Below are 24784 nucleotides of genomic sequence, written 5' to 3' on the forward strand. Positions count from 1 at the left end.
CCCCCGCAGCGAGATCGGAGGGTGCCGATCGGTTGCCATGGTAGCCAGGGGTCTAATGTAGACCCCTGTGCTGGCCGTGTATGCATACCTATTACATCCTGCCTCAGGCAGGATGTAATAGGAAGTGCATAAAATCACTACGTTCAGCCATAGAGCTCTATGGCTGAACCTAGTACAGGCGATCGCGCCCCCTAGTGGTCAAGTACACTAGGGGGCCTTGTAGTAAAAGTAAAAAAAAAAAAAAAATAAAGTTTAAAAATAAAAAAAAAAATAAAAAAATATTAAAAGTTCAAATCACCCCCCTTTCCCCATTTCCCAAATAAAAATAAATAAAAAATAAAAAAAATAAACATATTTGGTATCGCCGCGTTCCTAAAAGTCCGATCTATTAAAATATAACATTAGTTATCCCGCACGGTTAAAGGCGTAAACGGAAAATAATCCCCAACGCCAAAACTACGTTTTTTGGTCGCATCGCGTACCCAAAAAAAAATAACTAAAAGAGATCAGAAAGTCGCCCATATCCCATAATGGTATTAATTAAAAAGTACACTTCAGCCCGCAAAAAATGAGCCCTCACCCAGGTCCGTAGGTGGAAAAATAAAAAAGTTATAAGCCGCAGAACATGGCGACGCAACGCAAATTAGAAAAACCGTAAAAGTTGCGATTTTTTTTTTTAGTGGTAAAACATAACGAAAACTATATAAGTTTGGTATCGCCAGAATCGTAACGACCCATAGAATAAAGATAACCCATCATTTTAAACGAACTATGAACTCCAAAAAAACCGTAACCAGCGCAAAATTGTGCAATGGCGTTTTTTTTTTTTTTTTACCCCACATTGAATTATTTCCTGATTCCCCAGAATATTATACGGTACAGTAAATGGTACCATTACAAAGTACAACTTGTCCCGCAAAAAAAAAGCCCTCATGTGTCTATATAGCCGGAAAATTAAAAAAGTTACGCTTATTTGAACGCAAGGAGGAAAAAAAAAAAAAAATTACCTTAAAAGGCAATGTCGTGAAGGGGTTAAAGACTGTAGACTAAGTCCAGCAGAGAAACCATCCTGCAGAAATTCCCAAAGTCTCGAAACTTTGAACCTAAACGTGTGAACTCTCTGACGTTTACACCACCTGATGTAGATCTTCCAGACCCTATGGTAATTGGCTGCTGACACAGGCTTACGAGCCCTGAGCATGGTCTGTATAACTGCATCTGAAAACCCCTTTTGTTTTAATAAGGAGGTTTCATAAGCCACGCCGTCAAATTGAGACGACCCAGATCCAGGTGTAGAAAGCTTTAGTAAATCCAGTCGAAGAGGCAGACGCCAAGAGTCCGTCGACAATCTCAGTATGTCGGAGTACCACGACCTCCTGGGCCAATCTGGTGCAATCAGAATAGCTTGCACGCCCTGGCCCTTCAGTCTCTTCAGTATCCTCGGGATCATCGGAAACGGGGGAAATATGTAGACCAGGTTGAAACACCAAGGATCCAGCGGTCCACAATCTCCTGGAAAACTTCCTGATGATGTGCCCATTCTCACTCCAGCAGATCCGCCCTGCTGAGGAAATCCGCTTCCACATTCCGGATCCCTGGAATGAACATAGAGGACAATACTGGAATATTGATTTCTGCCCAGGGGGAAATCCGCAATACCTCCTTCATTGCCATCTTGCTGCGAGTTCCGCCCTGGTGGTTCAGGTAAGCCACTGTTGTAGCATTGTCGGACTGTACTCTTAGCGGTGATACTTTCAGAAATTCTTCCGCCTGTAGCAAGGCATTCCAGACTGCCCGAAGTTCCAAGATATTGATCGGGAGACTGGATTCTTCCCTGGACCAGAGACCCTGTAACCGTAGGTGAAGAACTACTGCCCCCCAACCCCTGAGACTGGCATCGGTCGCAATGACCAGCCAATCCCAGGAGCAAAGGGAACGTCCCAGCTGTAAGGTCTCTACATCTGTCCACCAGTTTAGGGAGTCTCTCGACTCCTGAGACCAAACCAACTTTTCCTGCTTCATGGTCTTTGCGTTCCCCGACCAACACGACAGGATGTTCCACTGAAATGGAATCTGGCAAACTGAAGTGTCTCAAACGTTGACACCAACGTTCCCAAGCAACCGTACTCCCTGCACTCCATTGGTGCAGGAGCTTGTAAAATGGTCAACACCATCTGACGAATCTCCGCTGCCTTGGGTTCTGGTAGAAACACCCTGTGAAGGTGCATGTCCAAAATCACCCCAAGAAATTTCAGACTCTGCGTGGGTATCAAATGAGACTTGGGGAGATTTAGCACCCACCCCTGATCTCGTAACAATTGTGTCACGATGCTCAGATGTTCTTGAAGCTTCTCTGCCGACACCACCTTGAATAAAAGGTCGTCTAGATAAGGTATAATTATTATTCCTTTCAGTCTGAGGGCTGCAGCCATGACCACCATCCCTTTTGTGAATACCCTCGGAGCCGTTGCCAGACCAAAAGGCAGAGCTTGAAACTGCCAATGGTTCTCTCCTATTGCAAACCGGAGTAAAGACTGATGTTCCTTGTAAATGGGTACATGGAGGTACGCATCTTAAATATCCACAGAAGCCAGAAACTCTCCTGAGTGCAGAGACTCCAAGCTAAAATTATCCACCCATAGATGAAGATTTAAAGATTTCAAATTTAGAATAGGTCTGAAAGACCCGTCTGGTTTTTGGACAAAGAAAAGGATTGAATAAAATCCCTTCTTCCTTTCCTCCTGAGGTACCGGGAACACTATCCCCTTCTCTTTGAGCAACAAAGCTGCCCCTATGTCACGACCACCATGGCTGCTACCCTGGCACCCTATGCTGTGCCTGGCTCTGGGCCCTGCAGCAGCATGTTTCATACCCTAGCGCTCACCTCCGCTCTGGTGCCTGGTGCTGGTGGGGTGCAGGTGTCTGCATTGTCGCCACCTCGTGACAGTGGTACGCTGAGCTGTGTCATCGCGGGCACATCGCGGCCACATTATTGGGCACCCGCGATGCGACCGACGCGATCAATCATCGCGTCGGTCGCGATGTCGGTCGCATCGCGGGTGTCCAATAATGTGGCCGCGATGTGCCCGCGATGACCGCGATTTCTGGCTGTGGAAAACAGTCAAGTGAAAAACAGGGAAAAAACAGCAAATGACATGGCATCCCTCAATTGTAAAACAGAAAAAAAAAAAATACATGCAGATTCAACCTTACACTATTAAATGACATAGATAACATTAAAAACGCGCACATATCGCGGTGATTGCGGGCACATTGCGGCCATCAACGATCGTGTTGCGTGTCGGTTGCATCACGGGTGCCCATGGCCGTCATGTGCCCGCAATCACTGCGATGCGCAAAAAGCAACAAAATACAATAGAAAAACACATCAAATTACATGGCATCCCTTAATTATAAGACAATGAAATAACACACGACACAGGTTATGAATTTTAAATAATAACTTTTATTTTTATTTTTGGACAATGGGGGGGAAGGTCATTCTTCTGGGCGAAGGTCATTAACAGTTTAGGAGAATAGATGCCTCATGGGAGAGATTGCTTTACAACAAGGCAAATCGGAATGAGGCATACAAAAAATGGGGCTTAATGTGCAACAAGGAACCATGATGCAAACATGCACTGGGTACAGAACAAAATGCAAATATGCGGAACAGTCAATGGTGAAGGCGCAAAACGAGTACGGACAGCTCAAAGTTCAGGAGTCCGATACTGCGACCCTCAGTAACCGAAATTATGGTCTACGAGCTAAAAAGTTCATCTTGGAGCAAATAACGAACAGAGTAGAACAAGGACATTGCTGCATGGCACAATAATTTAAAACCAATTAAAGCCAAATAGATAATTAATTAAAATCGCGCTCTTCACCTGGGAGGGGACTTTGTGTGCTCAACAGAGCACTTGAAATAGTCCCAGGCAAAGACGAAGGGTCTGTGACTGGTGGCATAGGGGGCCTCGGCGCGTACATAAAAGGGGGAGGAGGAGGCGGAGCATAACCCGACGCACTGTACGAAGGGTAGTGATAGGGGTAGTTGGGCGTTTGGGCCGCTTGCCTTACAATCGTGGCAGATGGCTCTATGTTGCACTCAGCAGAGAGACTTCTCTCTGTTGCACGCATCATAGTGCAATATACCAACCTCTTACAATGCAGGCGCTGGTCTTTCTCCATGCTCTGCATTTCCAAGTCAAGATTGTTTGCAAAAATTTGACAATCGTCAAGGGGAATTTGGACTGCCTCCGGTACCGACCTGCAACAATGCCCTTGGACATTGCGAGCAGTGCTGGACAGCTGTCTTCTTGGACGCCTCCTCGGGATAGCGGGTGTAGTGCTCTCCGTCATTGGAGTACTGTCCACCTCCGCAACTGCCGCTGACTCCTGCTCTGTCTCAGGGGGAACTTCCTAGAAAGGAAAAAAAATGGCAAATGGTAATAACATGACATTTCACAGTCACTTACATGCAAGACATTTTACAGCAAATACTTACAACGTCCACACTCTCCGCTGCACCGGACGAAGAGGTGTCCTCCGTATCCGTTCCCCCTGTTCCACTCTGTTCTCTCTGCTCCAAGATGAACTTCATCCGCTCGTAGTACCATAATTTCGGCACGTAGAAGTCTTCAGCATCGGCTCCGGAACTTTGAGACTGCCGTACTCGGTTAAACTCCTTCACCATGACTGTCCGCATATTTGTCATTTTCCTCTGTACCCAGGCGACGTCTGCATCAGGTTCCCGTTTGCGTATGAGAGCCACCATTTTCTGATATGCCTCATTCCTCTTTGCCTTGTTATAATAATCTTTATCTTTCTTCTCCCAGAGGCATCTATTCTCCTTATACATGTCAATGACCCTTGCCATGAAGCTGTTGGAGAGTTCCCGTTTCTTAGACATTGCTGGAAAAAGAAAACACAAACAAAACCATCTATAAGTAATTGATGTCTATACGGTACTTGTGTGGTATCACAACTCCCATGCCATCTGATGTGATGTGATACCATTTTTCCCAAAAATCATTGACATTTGCCAGTGTACCACCCCCACTATCCACGCGCACCTGAAGCGTGGCGAGCGGCGGCGGTACGCGTCCTCCGACCTTTTCATACCCCCACTATCCACGTCGGCGTGGAGTTGAGAATAGAATAGTGTGGCGAGCGCAGCGAGCCACCGCGCCCGAAGCGTGGCGAGCGCACGCGGATACCAGTGAAGCCCGCGAAGGGACGCGCTTACCTGTGAAGGTATCCGCGTCCGCTCGCCACGCTTCGGGCTCGGTGGCTCGCTGCGCTCGCCACACTATTCTATTCTCAACTCCACGCCGACGTGGATAGTGGGGGTATGAAAAGGTCGGAGGACGCGTACCGCCGCCGCTCGCCATGCTTCGGGTGCGCGTGGATAGTGGGGGTGGTACACTGGCAAAAAAGGCATTTGGGGTACATTTACAAGTTAATTAGAAGAACAATTTAAGCACGATTTACCTTATTAGGGGATAAAGTTGTCAAATACGATTTTTAAGACGTTTAGTCAACGATAACAGCAACTGCAATCCCCCCCCCAAAAAAACATCATTAATCAAAATTCAATGACATAGAAATCCACGCCCACTATCCACGTGCACCCGAAGCGTGGCGAGCGCAGCGGTACACGTCCTCCGACCTTTTCATACCCCCACTATCCACGTCGGCGTGGAGTTGAGAATAAAATTAGTGTGGCGAGCGCAGCGAGCCACCGAGCCCAAAGCGTGGCGAGCGCCAGTGTCAGACTGGGGCATGAAGGGCCCACCAGGGAAATGCACTCACAGGGGCCCACCAAGGGGCGTGGCTTTTTTGAAGGGGTGTGGCCACCTGACCAGAGAGGAGTGGCTATACACTATGCGATTTTGGGCCAATTTCATCCGATTTCGGCACTTTGGGCTGATAATCAGGCAAAATCGGGCCAAAATCGCAGGTGTGTAACATCTGATCCGTAAATCCCCCACCCTGATAATAAAGCACATAGGTCCCACAGATAATAATACAGCAAATAGCCCCCCCAGATATTACAGCACATAGGTCCTCCACACACAGATGATAGAAGAGCACGTAGGTCCCCCCACATATAATACAGCACATAGGTCCAGGGCCGTTTCTAGACAATTCAGCTCCCAGGGCGAAGAAATAAAAATGCCGCCCCCCCCAAATACATAATATGGTAGTGAAGAAATTGCGTGCGCCGCAGGCGTGCCAAAATAGGGGGTTTGGCGTAATTCCTGCACTTAAGTTGGCGGGCTGAAGGCCACACAGTGACTTAGTACGCCTCACAGATAAAGACCAAACAATGACATGCTACTTAAATCATTATACACTGTTTATCCCTGATACCAATTACACATTACGCCGCACACTGTGATGACAATTACACATTATGCCACGCACTGTGATGTCAATTACATATTACGCCGCACACTGTGATGACAATTGCACAATATGTTGCACACATGATGCCCATGACATACTATATAACACTCCGCAATGCCCATGACATACTATATAACACTCCGCAGTGCCCATGACATACTAAATAACACACCGCAATGCCCATGACATACTAAATAACACACGCAATGCCCATGACATTATATATAACACTCCGCAATGCCCATGACATTATATATAACACTCCGCAATGCCCATGACATACTATATAACACACTGCAATGCCCATGACATACTATATAACACACTGCAATGCCCATGACATACTATATAACACACTGCAATGCCCATGACATACTATATAACACACTGCAATGCCCATGACATACTATATAACACACCGCAACGCCCATTACACATTTGACACATAAGTGCCACTTACCTACATGCTCAATGCCAGGGGCTTCATGCTCGATGCCAAGGGGGTCTGAATTTGCTTGTTGCCAAGGTGGACAGAACTGTGCAGCGGCCTGCTCCCGGCCGGTATTTTCAATTCAGCGCACCGCCGGTGGTGTGCAGCAGGGAGGGAGGATGGTGTGCAGCAGGGAGGGAGGGTGGGAGCGGTGGTGTGTGCAGCAGGGAGGGAGGGTGGGAGCGGTGGTGATGTGCAACAGGGAGGGAAGGTGGGAGCGGTGGTGGTGTGCAACAGAGAGGGAGGGTGGTAGCGGTGGTGGTGTGCAACAGGGAGGGAGGGTGGGAGCGGTAGTGTGCAGCATGGAGGGAGCGGTAGTGTGCAGCAGGGAGGGAGGGTGCAGCAGGGAGGGTGGGTTGCAGTCATGTGCAGCAGGGTGGGTTGCAGCAGGGTGGGTGGGTGCAGCAGGGTGGGTAGGTGGGTGGGTGCTGGGTGGGTGCAGCTTGGTGCAGGGTGGGTGGGTGCAGCTTGGAGCAGGGTGGGTAGGTGGGTGCAGCTTGGAGCAGGGTGGGTGGGTGCAGGGTGGGTGGGTGCAGCTTGGTGCAGGGTGGGTGGGTGCAGCAGGGTGGGTGGGTGCAGGGTGGGTAGCTGGGTGCAGCAGGGTGGGTAGGTGCAGGGTGGGTAGTTGGGTGGGTGCAGGGTGCGTAGGTGCAGCAGGGTGGGTAGGTGCAGGGTGGGTAGATGGATGGGTGCAGGGTGGATAGGTGGGTGGGTGCAGGGTGGGTAGGTGCAGCAGGGTGGGTAGGTTGATGGGTGCAGGGTGGGTAGGTGGGTGGGTGCAGCTTGGAGCAGGGTGGGTGCAGCTTGCAGCAGGGTGGGTGGGTGAGCCAGCCGCTGGTTAGCTGCTCACTTCACCTCTCCCCCTGCCTGTGTTGCGTGCTGCGTGCTGGGCCCGGCCCCTGAGTCCCCCGCTCCCCGCTCCGCTGTGTCTGGGAGAGACTGACAGGGAGAGACGTGCTGCTGCTATGTAAAATTCACATCTCCCGCTGGACCGCTAGCCAATAGGCGCTCGCGGTCCAGCAGCCACCAGTTGATTGGCTGCTGGACCGCAAGCGCCCATTGGCTAGCGGTCCAGCGTGAGATGTGAATTTTACTTGGCAGCAGCACGTCTCACTGCCCGCACCCTCCGCCTCCAGCTGCCCGCCCCGCCGCCTCCATCTGCACGCCCCCCACCCTCCGCCTCCAGCTGCACGCCCCCCACCCTCCGCCTCCAGCTGCCTGCCCCGCCGCCGGGTAAGTCACCCGCTAGCTATTGACTACCCGGCGGCATAGGAAGCGTTAGGCCCCGCCCCACTGTAAAAGTGGGCGGGGTCTCAGATGACAGGGGCCCACCGGGGAATCCCCCGGTTCCCCACCAGGCCAGTCCGAGCCTGGCGAGCGCACGCGGATACCTTCACAGGTTAGCGCGTCCCTTCGCGGGTTTCACTGGTATATGAGCGCAGATACCAGTGAAGCCCGCGAAGGGACGCGCTTAAGACGTTTAGTCAACGATAACAGCAACTGCAATCCCCCCCAAAAAAACCCATCATTAATCAAAATTCAATGACATAGAAATCCACGCCCACTATCCACGTGGACCCGAAGCGTGGCGAGCGCAGCGGTACGCGTCCTCCGACCTTTTCATACCCCCACTATACACGTCGGCGTGGAGTTGAGAATAAAATTAGTGTGGCGAGCGCAGCGAGCCACCGAGCCCAAAGCGTGGCGAGCGCACGCGGATACCTTCACAGGTTAGCGCGTCGCTTCGCGGGCTTCACTGGTATATGAGCGCAGATACCAGTGAAGCCCGCGAAGGTATGCGCTTACCTGTGAAGGTATCCGCGTCCCCTCGCGGGGCTCACAGCGCTCGCCACGCTTCGGGCTCGGTGGCTCGCTGCGCTCGCCACACTATTCTATTCTCAACTCCACGCCGACGTGGATAGTGGGGGTATGAAAAGGTCGGAGGACGCGTACCGCCGCCGCTCGCCACGCTTTGGGTGCGCGTGGATAGTGGGGGTGGTACACTGGCAAAAAAGGCATTTGGGGTACATTTACAAGTTAATTAGAAGAACAATTTAAGCACGATTTACCTTATTAGGGGATAAAGTTGTCAAATACGATTTTTAAGACGTTTAGTCAACAATAACAGCAACTGCAATCCCCCCCCCCCCCAAAAAAAAAACATCATTAATCAAAATTCAATGACATAGAAATCCACGCCCACTATCCACGCGCACCCGAAGCGTGGCGAGCGGCGGTACGCGTCCTCTGACCTTTTCATACCCCCACTATCCACGTCGGCGTGGAGTTGAGAATAGAATAGTGTGGCGAGCGCAGCGAGGCGTGCGGACGCGGATACCTTAACAGGTAAGCGCGTCCCTTCGTGGGCTTCACTGGTATCTGCGCTCGTATACCAGTGAAGCCCGCGAAGGGACGCGCTAACCTGTGAAGGTATCCGCGTCCGCTCGCCTCGCTGCGCTCGCCCACGCTTCGGGCTCGGCGGCTCGCTGCGCTCGCCACACTATTCTATTCTCAACTCCACACCGACGTGGATAGTGGGGGTATGAAAAGGTCAGAGGACGCGTACCGCCGCCGTTCGCCACGCTTCGGGTGCACGTGGATAGTGGGCATGGTACACAAGGGAAGGGGGCCATTTAAAAAATTAGGGTGGGGCTCTGGGGGCCATTTTACATAGTACCCTATGTAAATTTATGGTCCATTGGATTGATCTGCTTTTTTTTAAGAGAATTTCAAATTTTACACTGTAAATTAACATTGAAACGGTGGTTGCTATGTGTAAAAAGGCATAGCAACATATGTCACCAACTGATAATCAGTTGGTGACATTTGTTGCTATGCCTTTTTACACATAGCAACCACCGTTTCAATGTTAATTTACAGTGTAAAATGCTGGTTGCTATGTGCAAGAGTGCATAGCAACACTTGTCACAAACATAATATATGCAGGTGACGTATGTTAGTATGCGCTATTTGACATAGCAACCAGTGTTATCCACTGTAATTTTAACTGAGTTACATTGGTTGCTATGTGCAATACCATATAGCAACAAGTCACTCACTGATAATATGGTGACATACATTGCTATGTGCTAGTACACATAGCAAGCAGTGTTATATGCGATTTTTGTTATACTGACATTGATTCCCCCTGGCCATCTCACCTACTCCTCTGGCCCACTCCAACTGCCCCTGGGACCCCCTCCTACCCTTCTTCCCCACAAGCCATCTGCCATCTGCACACTTGTCACAAACATAATATATGCAGGTGACGTATGTTAGTATGCGCTATTTGACATAGCAACCAGTGTTATCCACTGTAATTTTAACTGAGTTACATTGGTTGCTATGTGCAATACCATATAGCAACAAGTCACTCACTGATAATATGGTGACATACATTGCTATGTGCTAGTACACATAGCAAGCAGTGTTATATGCGATTTTTGTTATACTGACATTGATTCCCCCTGGCCATCTCACCTACTCCTCTGGCCCACTCCAACTGCCCCTGGGACCCCCTCCTACCCTTCTTCCCCACAAGCCATCTGCCCCCCTCCTCTCACCCCCCCTCCCCCTCCCCCCCTCCCCCCTATCATTTCCCAGCCCCCCCCCCCCCCCCCCACTCCTCAAATTTATTTATAAACGCTTCAAGGCACTTACATGTTATGCAGGGGCAGGGTGTGTCATCAATTCCGCGCTTTCTGCAGAGTGAATTGCATGCTGGGACACTTCCCTGCATGCAGTTTTCCAGTTTGAGTGACATTAGTGGATGAAATCGCGGTCATCGCGGGCATTGTGGTGTACATTATACAGCTCAATGCCCGCGATGACCGCGATGTCAATGTTAACTTTAGTAGTGCTAAAAGTGCATCAAATCGCGGGCATTGCGGGCATTGTGGTGTACATTACACATCTCAATGCCCGAGATGACCGCGATTTCAATGTTAACTTGACTAAAATGATTATGGATCCCATTGCTGTGAACCTCTGTCACACAGAAGCAGTGTGAGAGGTGACAGCAGGTGATTTGGGCCAAATTTCCAGGGAGACAATAATTACAGGGACACTATAAGGCAAGGGGTGATCTATTGGAATAAGATTGCTGTGATCCTCTGTCACACATAAGCAGTGTGAGAGGTGACAGCAGATGATTTGGGCCAAATTTACAGGGAGACAAAAATTACAGGGACACAATACGGCTAGGGGTGATACATGAATAATTACAGGGACCCAATACGGCTAGGGGTGATACATGATTAATTACAGGGACACAATACGGCTAAGGGGTGATACATGATGGGTGAACACTGCTTAAGATACCAGGGAATGTTACTACTTATTTTGGGGTAAGAGCAGGAAATGGGCCTAATTCAGGTGTGTATGCAAATTCAGTCATACATGCAAAATCACTCAACTGACTCAGTAAAGACAACTTTGGGTAAAAGACAGTAATTTACTTTTCAAAAAAAGCATAGTAAAGAAGCATAGTACAGAACATTAAACTTGAAACATGAAGTAGCATAAAATTGCAATTAGTAAACATGAAAGTCCATGGGGTTTTAATCGTCTTTATCTAACAGAGTCAATGCATGTAATATGCGCTCAAAGGTGTTGTCCATACCCAGGCTCTTCCTCCACATGAATTCCTGGAGGTAGCTTTCCAGCAAATGTCTCGCCGTCCCCCGGTGGCGTTTATTGCGCCATTTTGCGGCCCCCCACATCCGCTCAATGTTTTGTGTGTGGACCCCTGTTGTGGGGTCCACAAAGTTATACCGGTGGTTCACTTTAGCATGCTGGAATCCTGCCGCCTCCAGCTGCTCGGTATTGTAGGCCCTCCAGCAATCGCTATAGATGCTCGAGCCCGGCTCCACGTGCTCCACAATGGCAGCCAATAAAGTGGGGGCGTCCCGGGTGGCCACTTTCGTGGCAAAGCACTGGCCGGTTTCCCGGCAGATGCCCCCAAACACCCACTGTTAGGGTAGCACACGGCCGACATGGGACTTCCGGCGGACGAAAAGAGTCTCGTCGACCTCGACTATTTTGTCGGGCCCACCGATGCGCCGCTGGGGCTGAGCCATCAGGTCCATGAGGCACGCCTCCCTCATGTACTTGTTATAAAGCACTGTTGTCTTGGGGGAGATGCCAAGGTGCCGCTCACAGAAGTCGCCGGTCGTCAACTCCTCGGCCCAGTTAAAAATGAAGCGGATGATGTTGACATAAGACATCCGGCAGCCAGGAATGAAGAGCCCCGCGCGGAGACTAATCTTCTGCCGGCAGGCTCTCACGTGGCAGCGCCACATCCCCTCCTTCTCACTGAGCTTCATGGCATGGCCATTTCCGCAAGTAGCTTCCTTGGGCAACAGCTTATGCTCCTGGAGGAATGAGATAGCCTCCGCCTCCGTCTGAGGCAAGGAGTACATGGTCACTCCAGATCCAGATGCCATGGCCATGACAGGAACAGCAGCAGAATCAGCAGCAGGCAGAATCAGCAGCAGGGACTCAATCACCAGCAGAAACAGCAGCAGGGACTCTGGAATCACGATGAATCAGCAGCAGAATCAACAGCAAGGACACAGGAATCAGCAGCAGGGACTCAGTAATCAGTAATAATCAGCTCCAAATCAATCAAAACGCAGAAATCTCTCTCTCTCAAACCACAGCTCCTCTCACCATCAAAACTACCCACAAAATGAAACTCTTTTAAACTGTCACAGGGGGTCGGTCTCAGACAGGGGGATGTACCCTTTTGTGTTATGAAAACTGTCCTGTAAACATCAGTTACTATGCAGACTTAGAGTTGATGTGACCCAGTGCAGATGTTACTAGGCAGACTAAGGGTCATTCCACCTATTACAGATGTTACTATGCAGAATTAGGGTCATTCCAACCTATTACAGATGTGAGTGTGAGCGGGAAATCGCGGGCATCGCGGTCATCTTGTACCACAAATAGCACCCGCGATGCCTCAATGACCGCGATTTTCAATGGGGCCGATGAAAAAGTTGAGGAATCAAGGGCATCGCGGGCATCTTGTCCCCCCAAATAACACCCGCGATGCCTCAATCACTGCGATTTTGCATGGTGCCGATGAAAAAGTTGAGGCATCGCGGGCATCTTGTACCGCAAATAACACCCGCGATGCCTCAATCACCGCGATGACCGCGATTTTCGGCCCGACAACCGCGATGAGCATCGTGGGCGCCGTTCTAGGTAAAGAGTACCGAGAGTTTCATCACCACTGATGTTGTTAAACATTGGCGTCTACCTACCACCCCCCTTCAGCGCCCAGTGTACCTGTCACAAACCGTGGGTCTCAGCCCCGTCTGAGACCACGTCCATTACCTTCCCGGTGGTCAGCGTTGAGAGTAAGGCCTCTGGTTGCTGTCAGTATCTGGCGAGATGTCCCATGTTTGGCGGGTGCTGACCCGTGTCATCGACATGCCGGCACGCTGGACACATGCGCTCAGCTGACCAGAAGGTCCAATCCCGCTGTTCAGCCAGGGTAACCTCTGACCCACACACCTGCATACCTCTCAGGTATGCTCACTCTTTCCCTGTACTGATTGGTGCTGCTGCAGCTACCCAATCAGCACTCAGCAAGGGGGATATATTCCGGTCTCTGATCCTCAGTCATTGCCTTGTACTTGTGTTCATCTGACTCCAGTACCTCCTGTGTTCAGCTGTTTCCAAGGCTCCTGGTTATCCGGTCTCCCCGTGTACCTCTCACAGTTCCTGCAGCTACTACCTGGTTTGTCATCCCCAGAAGACTCCTGCTATTTCCACTCTGCAGTCGAGTAACTATTCCTGCTACCATCCTCATCTGGCATACCATCTCCAGAAGCCTCCTGCAGTTACCATCGTGCAGTTGAGTGATCCCATCGACCCCGCTGTCGACATCGGTGTTGACACTTTCACACTGTGCCTTCTAGAGACTGTTCCACCTGCCAGTGTCTCCAGTGTCATTATTATTACCATCTCCTGTGCTCACAGCCTCAGTCCCAGCCTACGTCCAGAGGGCCAGGGCAGAGGGCCGCGACCTGCCTGTCAGACGCAGCTAAGTCCATATCCCCTTGCGGGGGTCCCTGGTGAATACCGCTGGCAGGTTAGACTCCGCGCCTCTGTTTGTGGTCTCCGCCAACACTCTGGTACGCAAGGCCTTGCCCCTGTGCATGTCATACATCAGGCCTCCAGCCTTCCGATACTCAGCGCCCTCCACTGGTCCACCACGGTCAGAGTCGGGAACACAACAGACCCCAGACCTGACAGTACCTTACCGCTGTAGATGGGAGTCGTATATTAGGAGAGACTGTCACGCTAAAGACTCAACCCTTAACCTTGCAAATTGGTCCACGCGTGGAAGAAATACAGTTCTTTGTCATTCCCAAATCCTCCTACCCAATTGTTTTGGGCCTTCCCTGGCTACGTGCCCATAATCCCAGTGTTAATTGGGTAACGTCCCAGGTTCAAAGCTGGGGTGCCACCTGTACTAAAGCATGTCTCCAATCCATGGCACCTACTCGTCAAGTCTCTCTTCAGATTCCAGAGGGACTGCCTAACCAGTATCAAGACTTTTCCAATGTTTTTTCTAAAAAAGCCACCGACAAACTACCTCCCCATCGTCCATGGGACTGCTCTAATCGAGTTAATACCAGGAAACAACCCTCCTCGAGGTCGCACTTACCCTTTGTCATTGCCCGAAACTCAAGCCATGTCAGAGTATATAGAGGAAAATCTGGCTAAAGGGTTTATCCGCTCCATCATCTTCACCTGCTGGGACTGGTTTCTTTTTTGTTAAAAAGAAAGATGGAGGATTGCAACCCTGTATAGATTATCAGGGTTTAAATGCATCACCATTAAAAATCGTTACCCACTACTACTCATCACGGAACTTTTTGATAGGATTAAAGGGGCAATCATCTTTTCAAAATTAGATCTTCGCGGAGTTTACAATCTTATCCGCATCCATGAGGGAGATGAGTGGAAAACCGTTTTCAATACTAGAGATGGACAGTATGAAAACCTTGTCATGCCTTTCGGTCTAAGTAATGCTCCAGCGGTTTTTCAGTCTTATATGAATGAATTGTTTCGTGATCTCCTGTACAAATATGTGGTGGTTTATCTTGATGATATATTGATCTTTGCCAACAGTCTTCAAAAACATCTGGAAATTGAAAGAGAGGTACTCTCTCGTCTCAGAAAGAACTCTCTATTCTGCAAACTGGAAAAATGTATTTTTGAAGTTTCTTCCATACCTTTTTTAGGTTATATTGTATCCGGCTCTGGTCTGAAGATGGATCCAGCAAAAGTGGAAGCCATTCAGTCGTGGCCTCGTCCTCATACTCTCCGAGGGGTACAAAGGTTCCTCGGATTTGCAAATTATTATAGGAAATTCATCAAAGGCTTTTCTACCATTGTTGCTCCAATAACTGCCCTTACTCGCAAGAATGCCAAACCTTCCAAATGGGATACTGAGGCTACTAATGCCTTCTTGCTACTTAAAAAGAAGTTCACTTCAGCGCCAGTTCTGATTCAACCAGATGTCAGTCTACCATTCACTCTCGAGGTTGACGCCTCTGCCATCGGTGTGGGAGCAGTCCTCTCACAGACCAAAGCTGATGGTCAGCTGCATCCATGTGGTTTTTTTTCTCTAAAAATTTTTCCCCGGCTGAGCAGAACTACGCCATAGGAGACCAAGAACTTTTGGCTATCAGAATGGCCTTGGAGGAGTTAGCTTGAGGGGGCAGTTCATGTCATTAATATTATTACTGATCATAAAAATTTGCTTTACTTGAAAAATGCTTAATGTCTTAACCCCCGTCATGCCAGATGGGCATTGTTCTTTTCCAGATTCAACTTCAAATGGACCTTTTCTCCTAGAGCAGGGCTGGGCAATTGCGGCCCTCCAGATGTTGATGAACTACACATCCCAAGATGCTTTGCATTAGTTTTGCTATGTGGCCATGCTGAAACTGATGCAAGGCATGCTGGGATGTGTAGTTCATCAACATCTGGAGGGCCGCAATTGCCCAGCCCTGTCCTAGAGCGAAGAATCGTAAAGCAGATGCCTTGTCTAGGTCTTGGGAAACTGAGGAGGAGTCTAAATCTTACATAGGAAGTCCAATCATTGATCCTCTTGCTTTTGCTGCAACAACTGTGCAGGTACCAGTCCCTCCAGGTAAAACCTTTGTTAAACCTAGTTTAAGAAAGCAAATTCGGCATTGGGCACATTATTCCAAGTTTTCCGGTCATCCGGGGATTCAAAAGACCTATGAATTCCTGTCACGTCGATATTGGTGGCCTGCTCTGAAAAGGGATGTTCAGGAGTACATTGCTTCCTGCTCTCATTGTGCCCGACATAAGTCTTCCAATTTAGCTCCAGTAGGTCCATTAAGGCCACTTTCCATTCCAAAGGGGCCTTGGACTCATTTGTCAATGGACTTTATCACGGATCTTCCGTCATCTGATGGTTATACCACCATATGGGTCGTCATAGACAGATTTTCCAAGATGGCCCACTTCATACCACTACGGGGTTTACCTTCAGCTCCAAAATTGGCAAACTTATTCATCAAAGAAATCTTCAGAACCCATGGGCTACCTGAAGAAATTGTGTCAGATCGAGGTGTACAATTTGTTGCAAAATTCTGGCGAGCGTTATGTAAAATCCTTAAAATGAAGCTTAATTTTAGTACAGCCTACCATTCCGCAATCTAACGGCCAGACGGAGAGGGTCAATCAAGATGTAGAGACTTTTCTTCGATTACATGTGTCCTCTTCCCAGGATGATTGGGTTGAGGTTGTCACGACTAGGAGTTTGTGGACTCAGTCGTGACCTTGGTGGTCTGGTGGCTGGTGCTAACTGTCACTCTCGGATACCGTGGACCCACCGAAGGTGGCTGATCAGATACGACAGGACTGGGAGGAGAGAGGATAACTGGCCGGGTACACTGCCTTCGCGTTAAGTGACACCCCAGGGAAGTTGGCTAGACTTCCGAACGGAGGCGCGGAGTCTAACTGGGCAGAGGTCTTCGCCAGGGATTCCCGCAAGGGAATTTGGATTTCGCTGCGTCTACCCAGCAGGTCGCGGCCCTCCGATGGAAGTTTCCCTGGAGGTTAGGGTTCCTGAAGCAGGCGTACGGGTAGAGCGACTGTGCACTCACAGGAACTGAATAACAGCAAACCTTGGTAGCAGCCTTGGCAGATGCAGGAGGACTGAATGACAACTGTAACTCAGGATGTCGACGTGACTTATAGTGGACACAGGAATAACTTAAACTCAGGATGCTGACTTGGCTTGCAATGGACACAGGAATAGCTGAACTCAGGATGCCGACTTGGCTTGTAGTGATCACAGGAATAACAGAACTCAGGATGCCGACTTGACTTGTAATGGACACAGGAATAGCTTAACTCAGGATGCCGACTTGGCTTGTAGTGAACACAGGAATAACTTAAACTCAGGATGCCGACTTGGCTTGCAGTGGACACGGGAATAATGGAACTCAGGATGCCGACTTGGCTTGTAGTGAACACAGGAATAACTTAAATTCAGGATGCCGACTTGGCTTGTAGTGGACACAGGAATAATGGAACTCAGGATGTCGACTTGGCTTGTAGTGGACACAGAAATATCTTGGAAGGTTCCTGGACGCTGGCCCAGAGGACAGGACTTCAAGACACAGGACGCTGGGTGACATGCGAGAACGCCCCAGCAAGCAGCAGGAAGACAAGTTGCTGAAGCCAGTTCTGCCTCTGTGAGCAAGATATTTATCCCCCCTGCCTTGTATTGATTGGAGGAAATGACAGAGGGCAATCTGCAATCTGAGGCATGAATCCAGAATACTTCAGTCTGAACTAAACAGGTGAGCCACATGGAACAGGAGAGCAAAGGGTTACAGGTGATTCCAGCTTCAGCCTGGATTTCCATCAGGTGCACCAATCAATGAACCAGCAATGCACAGACTGTCTGGCAGCATGAATGGAGACAGAACTGAGTCAGACTGAGACACAGAGCAGAATCACCAGTCAGGTAAGCTTGACTAAGCAGATCTGTGACAGAGGTGTTGCCATGGGCCGAATTTGGGCATAATAATCAATACCATTCGTCTTCTTCTTCTACCCCTTTCTTTAACTATGGCTTCCATCCTAGGGTTCCTGATTTCCAGTGGCTGCCTTCAACATCGGTGCCAGCGGTAACTTTGACCCTCCAGCAGCTTCATCAACACTGGAGGAAAGTCAGGAAATCCTTAAAGCCTCACAAAGGTATAAAAGGTTTGCTGATAGAAGAAGAAGAGCTGCTCCCACCTGGAGAGTGGGAGATAAGGTATGGCTGTCTACTCGTAACCTTCGTCTTCGGGTTCCTTCGATGAAATTCGCACCCCGTTTCATTGGTCCATTTTCGATAACACAGGTCATTAACCCAGTTGCCTGCAAGTTAAAATTGCCAAATTACTTAAGAATTCCGAATTCATTTCATGTATCATTGTTGAAACCACTGATTCTAAACAAATTTAACTCTGCTCTACCTAAGTCTCCTAAAGTGTTTACCCACAGGGGCATCAAGAACGTAAGTGACTCATATTCTGGACTCCCGCATCTGTTATAACCGATTGCAGTACTTAATTGACTGGAAAGGCTACGGGCCAGAAGAAAGGTCCTGGACCAACGCTTCTGAGGTACATGCTCCCACATTGATAAAAAACTTCCATAGGAGATTCCCAACCAAGCCTAAAGAGCATCCTGGGGCCACTCCTAAAAGGGGGGGTGCTGTCACGACCACCATGGCTGCTACCCTGGCTCCCTATGCTGTGCCTGGCTCTGGGCCCTGCAGCAGCATGTCTCATACCCTAGCGCTCACCTCCGCTCCGGTGCCTGGTGGGGTGCAGGTGTCCGCATTGTCGCCGCGTGGTGAAGTGGTACGCTGTGCTCCGGTGCCGCGCGGGACATGGGTGGTGTGTGTGAGGCGCCATGTGTGTCCGTTCCTGGATAGGCCCTGGCTGGAAACGCCGGCAGATTGCGCAGCTGCGCACACTCAATGCCGGCTGGGTTCTGTCGTCTCCGCTGGCGGCCGCCATATTTTTGGTTTCTCCAACCTGTGCTGTGCGGCTCCACCCCCGCCTGTCAAGTGGCTGTCCAATAGCCGCACAGCTCACCTCTTAAGTACTGACTGACTGGACAGACCGGCAGTCAGTACAATGATGTCCATGCCTTGAACAGCATTGCTCTCTCCTGGCTCTCTGTAGTGTTTACTACAGTTCCTGATCTCCGGTGAAAGTCTGCCCTCCTCCTGCCGATCGTCTACTGCAGGCATGTCCAACGTTGGCCCTCCAGATGTTGTGAAACTACACATCCCAGCATGCTTTGCCACAGTTTTGCTATTAGAAAATGCTAAAACTATTGCAAAGCATGCTGGGATGTGTAGTTTCAAAACATCTGGAGGGCCAACGTTGGACATGCCTGGTCTACTGTTACCTCTGTACCTTGGAACCTACTGCCGCCAATAAGGACCGGACAAGGTTAGCCTCCTAAACAGTGTTCCCTCTAAGCTGTGCGCGTGTGCGCGCGCACACAACTCGCCAAGCCCGCGCACAGACATTACAACTGAGCGCACAAAGGTTAAAATCTTGTTAAGTGTGCCACGAGTTTAATAAGGTTAAAAATCACTGCTATAGCCTATATGTGTGGTGTGTAAAGTCTGTAAACATTCAAATTGCTTTATTAACTCAACAGAACTCGAAACCTAGGCCTTTATACGTTATGTGACGCACAAAAATGTAAATTTCCTTCAAAGGTTGCACAGCCAATATCTTTTGCCGCACACAGCCTTCGTAAAATTAGAAAGAACATTGCCCCTAAAGGGGTATTATCTTTATCCTACATCCTGACGGTTATTCTCCTCGGTTACTCCTGGTTCTACAGCCACGATCATAATCAGCAAGGACCCTCAGACTTCATCATCCAATCCTTCTTCCAATCATCCATCCAATTCTTCATCCAATCCTCATTCAGTCATTCAACTTATTATTCAATCATCCAATTCTTCAACCAATCCTGCAATACCTTCTCCCGTTATCAAGCATCTACACCTTCTTCAATAGAGACTTATATTATTGACTTTTATCATTCCACAAATCTTCAGTATTATTATCGTGCCATCATTTACCACCTGTATTACAGTACCTTTAATAAATAAGGTTTATTTTACTTCATTGTTTCTTCACTTCTGTTGTTAATGCAACATCCCTATATTAAAGCACCTAGCCTCCGTTATACTTCAGCTGGTGCTTCACGGAACGTGACACCCTAGAAGCGCGGACCTCAGAGATGCAAAGGAGTAGGAAGAAATCTCTTTGGAGGGATGCCCCTGAGATTTATCCGGTAACCTTCGGAAACAATGGAATAAACCCAAGGATCCCCAGTGGAATCTTTCCACCTGTCCCGAAACTGCAGGAAGCGACCCCCACTCTGAGCCCAGAACGGGGAGCCTCCGCCCCATCATGCAGAGGACTTATCATCACCTTTTGCTGCATGTTTCTTTGTAAAGGCCCCAAACCGGGATTTGGGAGTCTTTCCTCTACTGGCCTGGAATCTACCACGCCCTGCCTGTCCTTTGTTAGACGCTCCACCCTGAAAGGAGGAGTGAAAGGATGGCTTAAAAACTCCAAACTTAGATCCTGTAGATTTAGCTGCAGTTGGGAGAAATGTACTCTTTTCACCCGTAGCTTGTTTTATAATGGCTTCCAATTCCGTCCCAAATAGTAAATCACCCTTAAACGGTAAAGCTTCCAGGAACTTTTTTGATTCGCTATCTGACTCCCATGCCTTTAGCCAAAGTGCTCTTCTAGCTGTAACAGAGGTTGCGGAGACCCTAGACGCCATCATAGCGCCTTCCTCATCAGCCTCACAAATGTACTCTGCAGCACATCTCAACTTTTTAGCCAATGTAAAAGCCTCCGAATCATGGTGGAGATTACCGCTCAGAGCCTCCGCCCACTTGATCATTGCTTTAGCAACCCAAGCAGAAGCAATAATGGGATGCAGCGTGAAACCCACGCCTTCAAAAATTGCCCTAAAACAACCTTCCACTTTTTAATCCACTGGGTCCTTAAAGGCCGCACCCCCTTGTACTGGCAAGGCTGTGGAGTTAGATAATCTGGTCACGGATGCATCTACCAATGGAACCTTTTTCCATAAATTTACATGTTCCTCAGGCATGGGGTACATATTAGCATATTTCTTAGACATTAACAATCTCTTGTCGGTAGTTTTCCCTTCTTCACCCAGCAAAGAAAATATACCTTCATCAGAAGGAAAAGAAATAGGGTCCCTGCTACTCTTTTTGAATACATAGTGCGCAGGAGCTTTTTCCTCCTCAGATAGATTTAATGCCTGCTTCACAGCCAAAATTAAATCCTCAATACCAGGAACCGAAGCATCAGCTTCCTCACATCGGTCCCAACCCAAATCCTCCTCACATACCCCGTCATCATCAGAATCCAAATTCAAGAGAGGGGTGTAGAAAAAGGGTGTCTATGAGCAATATCCTCAGAGGACTTGGTAAACTGCTCCATAAGGGATGTCATTTTATGAACACCATGAGCAGTGTCCTGCATAGCTTGTAGTAAAACAGAGTCCCCCTGTGCTAGGGTAACAGACCCCACAGAAGTCTGAGATGAAGGAAAACGGCCAGGAGACCCTAACATGGAATCCTTTCGCATGTTTAAAGCCTCTGTTAAGGCATTCATGGACCTCCCTAAAGCAGCAACCCATGCTAGTTCAGCTTGCTCAGACCTCGGGACCTGCGACCCACTGGGGACAGAGTCACATGAAGGGCACAATTCCCCCTGGTCCCCCTGTTCACATGTAAATTTAACTCCACACATTTTGCAGAAAACAAACATGTCCCGCGCACCCTCCTCCAAAGCAACAGAAGTGCACCGGTCAGTCATTTAAAAAACACAATGCAAAATGTCTGGAAAAGCACAGAATAATGTATCAGTGTACTTATCTGTGTGTAGTTTTCATGTTGCCAACGGTCAGCGAGGGAAGCGCTTTTCAGGAGAGGCTGCACTCTGTGTCCAGAAATCCACAGTTTCAGCTCCGCAGCATGGAGAGATATGGATCAGTGCACAGAGCAGGAAGAGACCAAGTCTCTGCTTCAGCAGGGAGGGTAGCCTATTTGGCGCCTTTTCCCCCTTTAACCACTCCCACAAGTGCCTCTCCTTACCTCCAGTGTCTCCCCTTCACTGTGGAACCACTTGAAATTGTCCAGCAGCGCTGGACTCCTGTAAAAGACTTCAACTCCCTGGCAGGATTTCAGTCTTTAAGGTCATCCAAGATGGCGGCCACCATCGGGGAGGATCCGTCCCCCAAGATCCCCTTCTAAGCCAGGAGACGGTTAGGACACCCCCGAAACCCAGGAAAAAACTCTTTTAGCTAGAGGTTAAGCGCTGTGCAGAGGGAGCAGACAGCTTCCCTCTGCACACAGAGAGCTGACAGGATGCGATTCTGTCAGCCTCTGCTGCGCTCTCAGTGTGTGTGAACTTCATAAGAAGTAACACACTGGCCAAAAACCTGCTCTAACTATTAAATTAATAAAACAATAAAAACCTAACTAGTCTAATAAAAAATCCAAAGAAAAAAAGTGCAGCTGCAGTAGCAGTTGCTCAGCATAGCACCCACTCCTGTGGGCACCTAAAACGAACTGAAGCATTGTGGGATGCAGTAGGGAGGAGCCTTCTCCCAAAGACTTTCAGCATAGGTGCCTGGCTCCTGCAGACCCCTCCTACATCCCATCGTAAGCTATGTCACCGGACTGGACGAAAGAGAAATAAGGCTCTGTCTTGCCAGATAGCTTGACTATGACCTAACAATCCAAATCTCTCCTCACTACACCAATTCCTTAGCCAAACATTGAAGTTTCTGATGCTCTGAGTTCTATCTTCCCCTCTGTGTACTGCCAATACTTCTGAAAAAGTTACAGTGGTTGCAACCTTTCTTCTTCTTTTTTTTTTTTTTATTCTAAATACATAAAGATAATAACAAAGTTAGACATACAAACATGCATACATCACATACAAAACTACAACCATTACAGGATTACAGGATATATTGTTATTACAGATATGTAAGGATCTTGCAAAACCTAAAGACCAAAGTCCCTTATATCTGAGCTTTCTTCTACTTATATTCAACAGTCCTAATTACTGCTCCGCCATTAATCTTAACCTTTCGAGATTGGTTATTGCCTTCCATTGAAGACAATATCTCAGGGGGATATTTCCCCCCAAAAAACAAAAAAACACAAAGAGAAAACAAGGGAGAAAAAGTGATAATAAATACATATATACCTATATATACACACACATATACATACAGACATATACACCTACATATAAATACATACTTTGTGCAATTCTTTGACAGAATAATTCTTTAATTAACCTTAATAGTGAAATTATTATTCAAATCTATATTATATTTATACGTGATATTTTTTAACCCCTTCCTGACACAGCCAGTTTTTGCCTTCCTGACAGAGCCCTTTTTTTTCAAATCTGACATGTATCACTTAAGTGGGGATAACTTTTTTTTGCTTTTACTTATCCCAGTGATTTTGAGATTGTTTTCTCGTGACACATTGTACTTCAAATTAGTGGTAAATTTGGGTCGATACAGTCTGTGTTTTTTTGTGAAAAATACAAAAATGTCGTAAAAAAATGGAAAATTTAGCAATTTGCAAAATGTTAAATTTTCTGCTTGTGAGACAAATAATCATACCACTCAAAATAGTTAATAACTAACAAAGACCATATGTCTACTTTATGTTTCCATCATTATTTCAACTTCCTTTTAATTTTTTTGGACACTAGGAGGCTTACAATATGAATAGCAAATTCTCAAATTTTCAAGAAAATTTCAAACACTGATTTTTTTAGGGACCAGTTCAGTTCTGATGTGACTTTGAGGGACTTGTATGTGAGACACCCCCATAAATGATGCCATTTCAAAAACTGCACCCCTCACAGTATTCAAAACAGCATTTTGGAAGTTTGTTAACCCTTTAGGTGTTTCACAGGAATTAAAACAAAGTGTAGGTGAAATTTCAAAATTTCATTTTTTTTGCAGATTTGCAATTTTAATACATTTTTCTAAGGAACACAGTAGATTTTACTAGAGAAATGTGACTAAAAATTGATTCCCCCAATTCTTTTGTTTTCATAAATATCCTATATGTGGCCCTAGTGTGCACGTTGACCAAACCACAGGCTTCATAATAGAAGGAGCACCTACTTGATTTTGGAGCCTCCTTTTTATGAGATTATTTTTTAGGCACCATGTAGGTTTCTAGGCACCATAAGATGCTAAAATTTAGGAACCCCCCCACAAGTGACCCCATTTTGCAAACTACACCCCTCAGGGAATTCATCTAGGGGTATAGTGTACATTTCAAACCCCCAGGGGTTTCACCAATTGTGGTACAACTGGGCAGTGAAAATGAAAAATTAAATTTTTTACACAAAAATGCAGTTCTGGCTCAAAATTTTTCATTTTCAGAAGGTATGAAGGAGAAAAAGCACCCCAGAGATTTATAAAGGTATAACAATTTTTACTGTTTCTTTAAAAACACATGTATATCAATACACAAATAAAATCAATTTACAATGACATAATGAATGAAGGGGGGGAATAAAAGTAAATTGGAATGAATGTAGAAAAATTAAATGAATTTGAACAAAAAAAGTCCCGCCTCAATGGACACAGGAAGGTGGACTGTGTCGACACTTTTGGAAAAACAAATGGTAAGTGCACGTTACCGACAGTGAATTGATGAATCCCTTGAATTGTGGTAATGCTGGGGGTCCTCACGATGTATGCGGAGATGTT

The 24784-nt window shown here is 47.8% G+C and overlaps 1 protein-coding gene across 1 annotated transcript; it reads right to left on the reverse strand.

Moving 5' to 3' along the window:
* Positions 1 to 3405: 3405 nt before the first annotated feature.
* On the reverse strand, positions 3406 to 4863 carry LOC146028064 (uncharacterized). Its single transcript, XM_083158293.1, has 2 exons — positions 4505 to 4863; positions 3406 to 4419 (listed from the first exon to the last, which is right to left on the reverse strand). The coding sequence occupies exons 1-2, from the start codon at positions 4856 to 4858 to the stop codon at positions 3865 to 3867; spliced, it is 909 nt and encodes a 302-aa protein (XP_083014419.1). The 5' UTR covers positions 4859 to 4863; the 3' UTR covers positions 3406 to 3864.
* Positions 4864 to 24784: the final 19921 nt, after the last annotated feature.

The sequence above is a fragment of the Crinia signifera genome, chromosome 1, assembly GCF_055691185.1.
Source record: "Crinia signifera chromosome 1, ASM5569118v1, whole genome shotgun sequence".
NCBI lineage: Eukaryota > Metazoa > Chordata > Amphibia > Anura > Myobatrachidae > Crinia > Crinia signifera.

Coding starts and splice junctions, on each gene's coding strand:
- LOC146028064 (XM_083158293.1), bottom strand. CDS start 4,858: ATGTATAAGGAGAATAGATGCCTCTGGGAGAAGAAAGATAAAGATTAT. Junction 4,420..4,504: donor CAGCGGAGAGTGTGGACGTT/GTAAGTATTTGC, acceptor TTTCCTTTCTAG/GAAGTTCCCCCTGAGACAGA.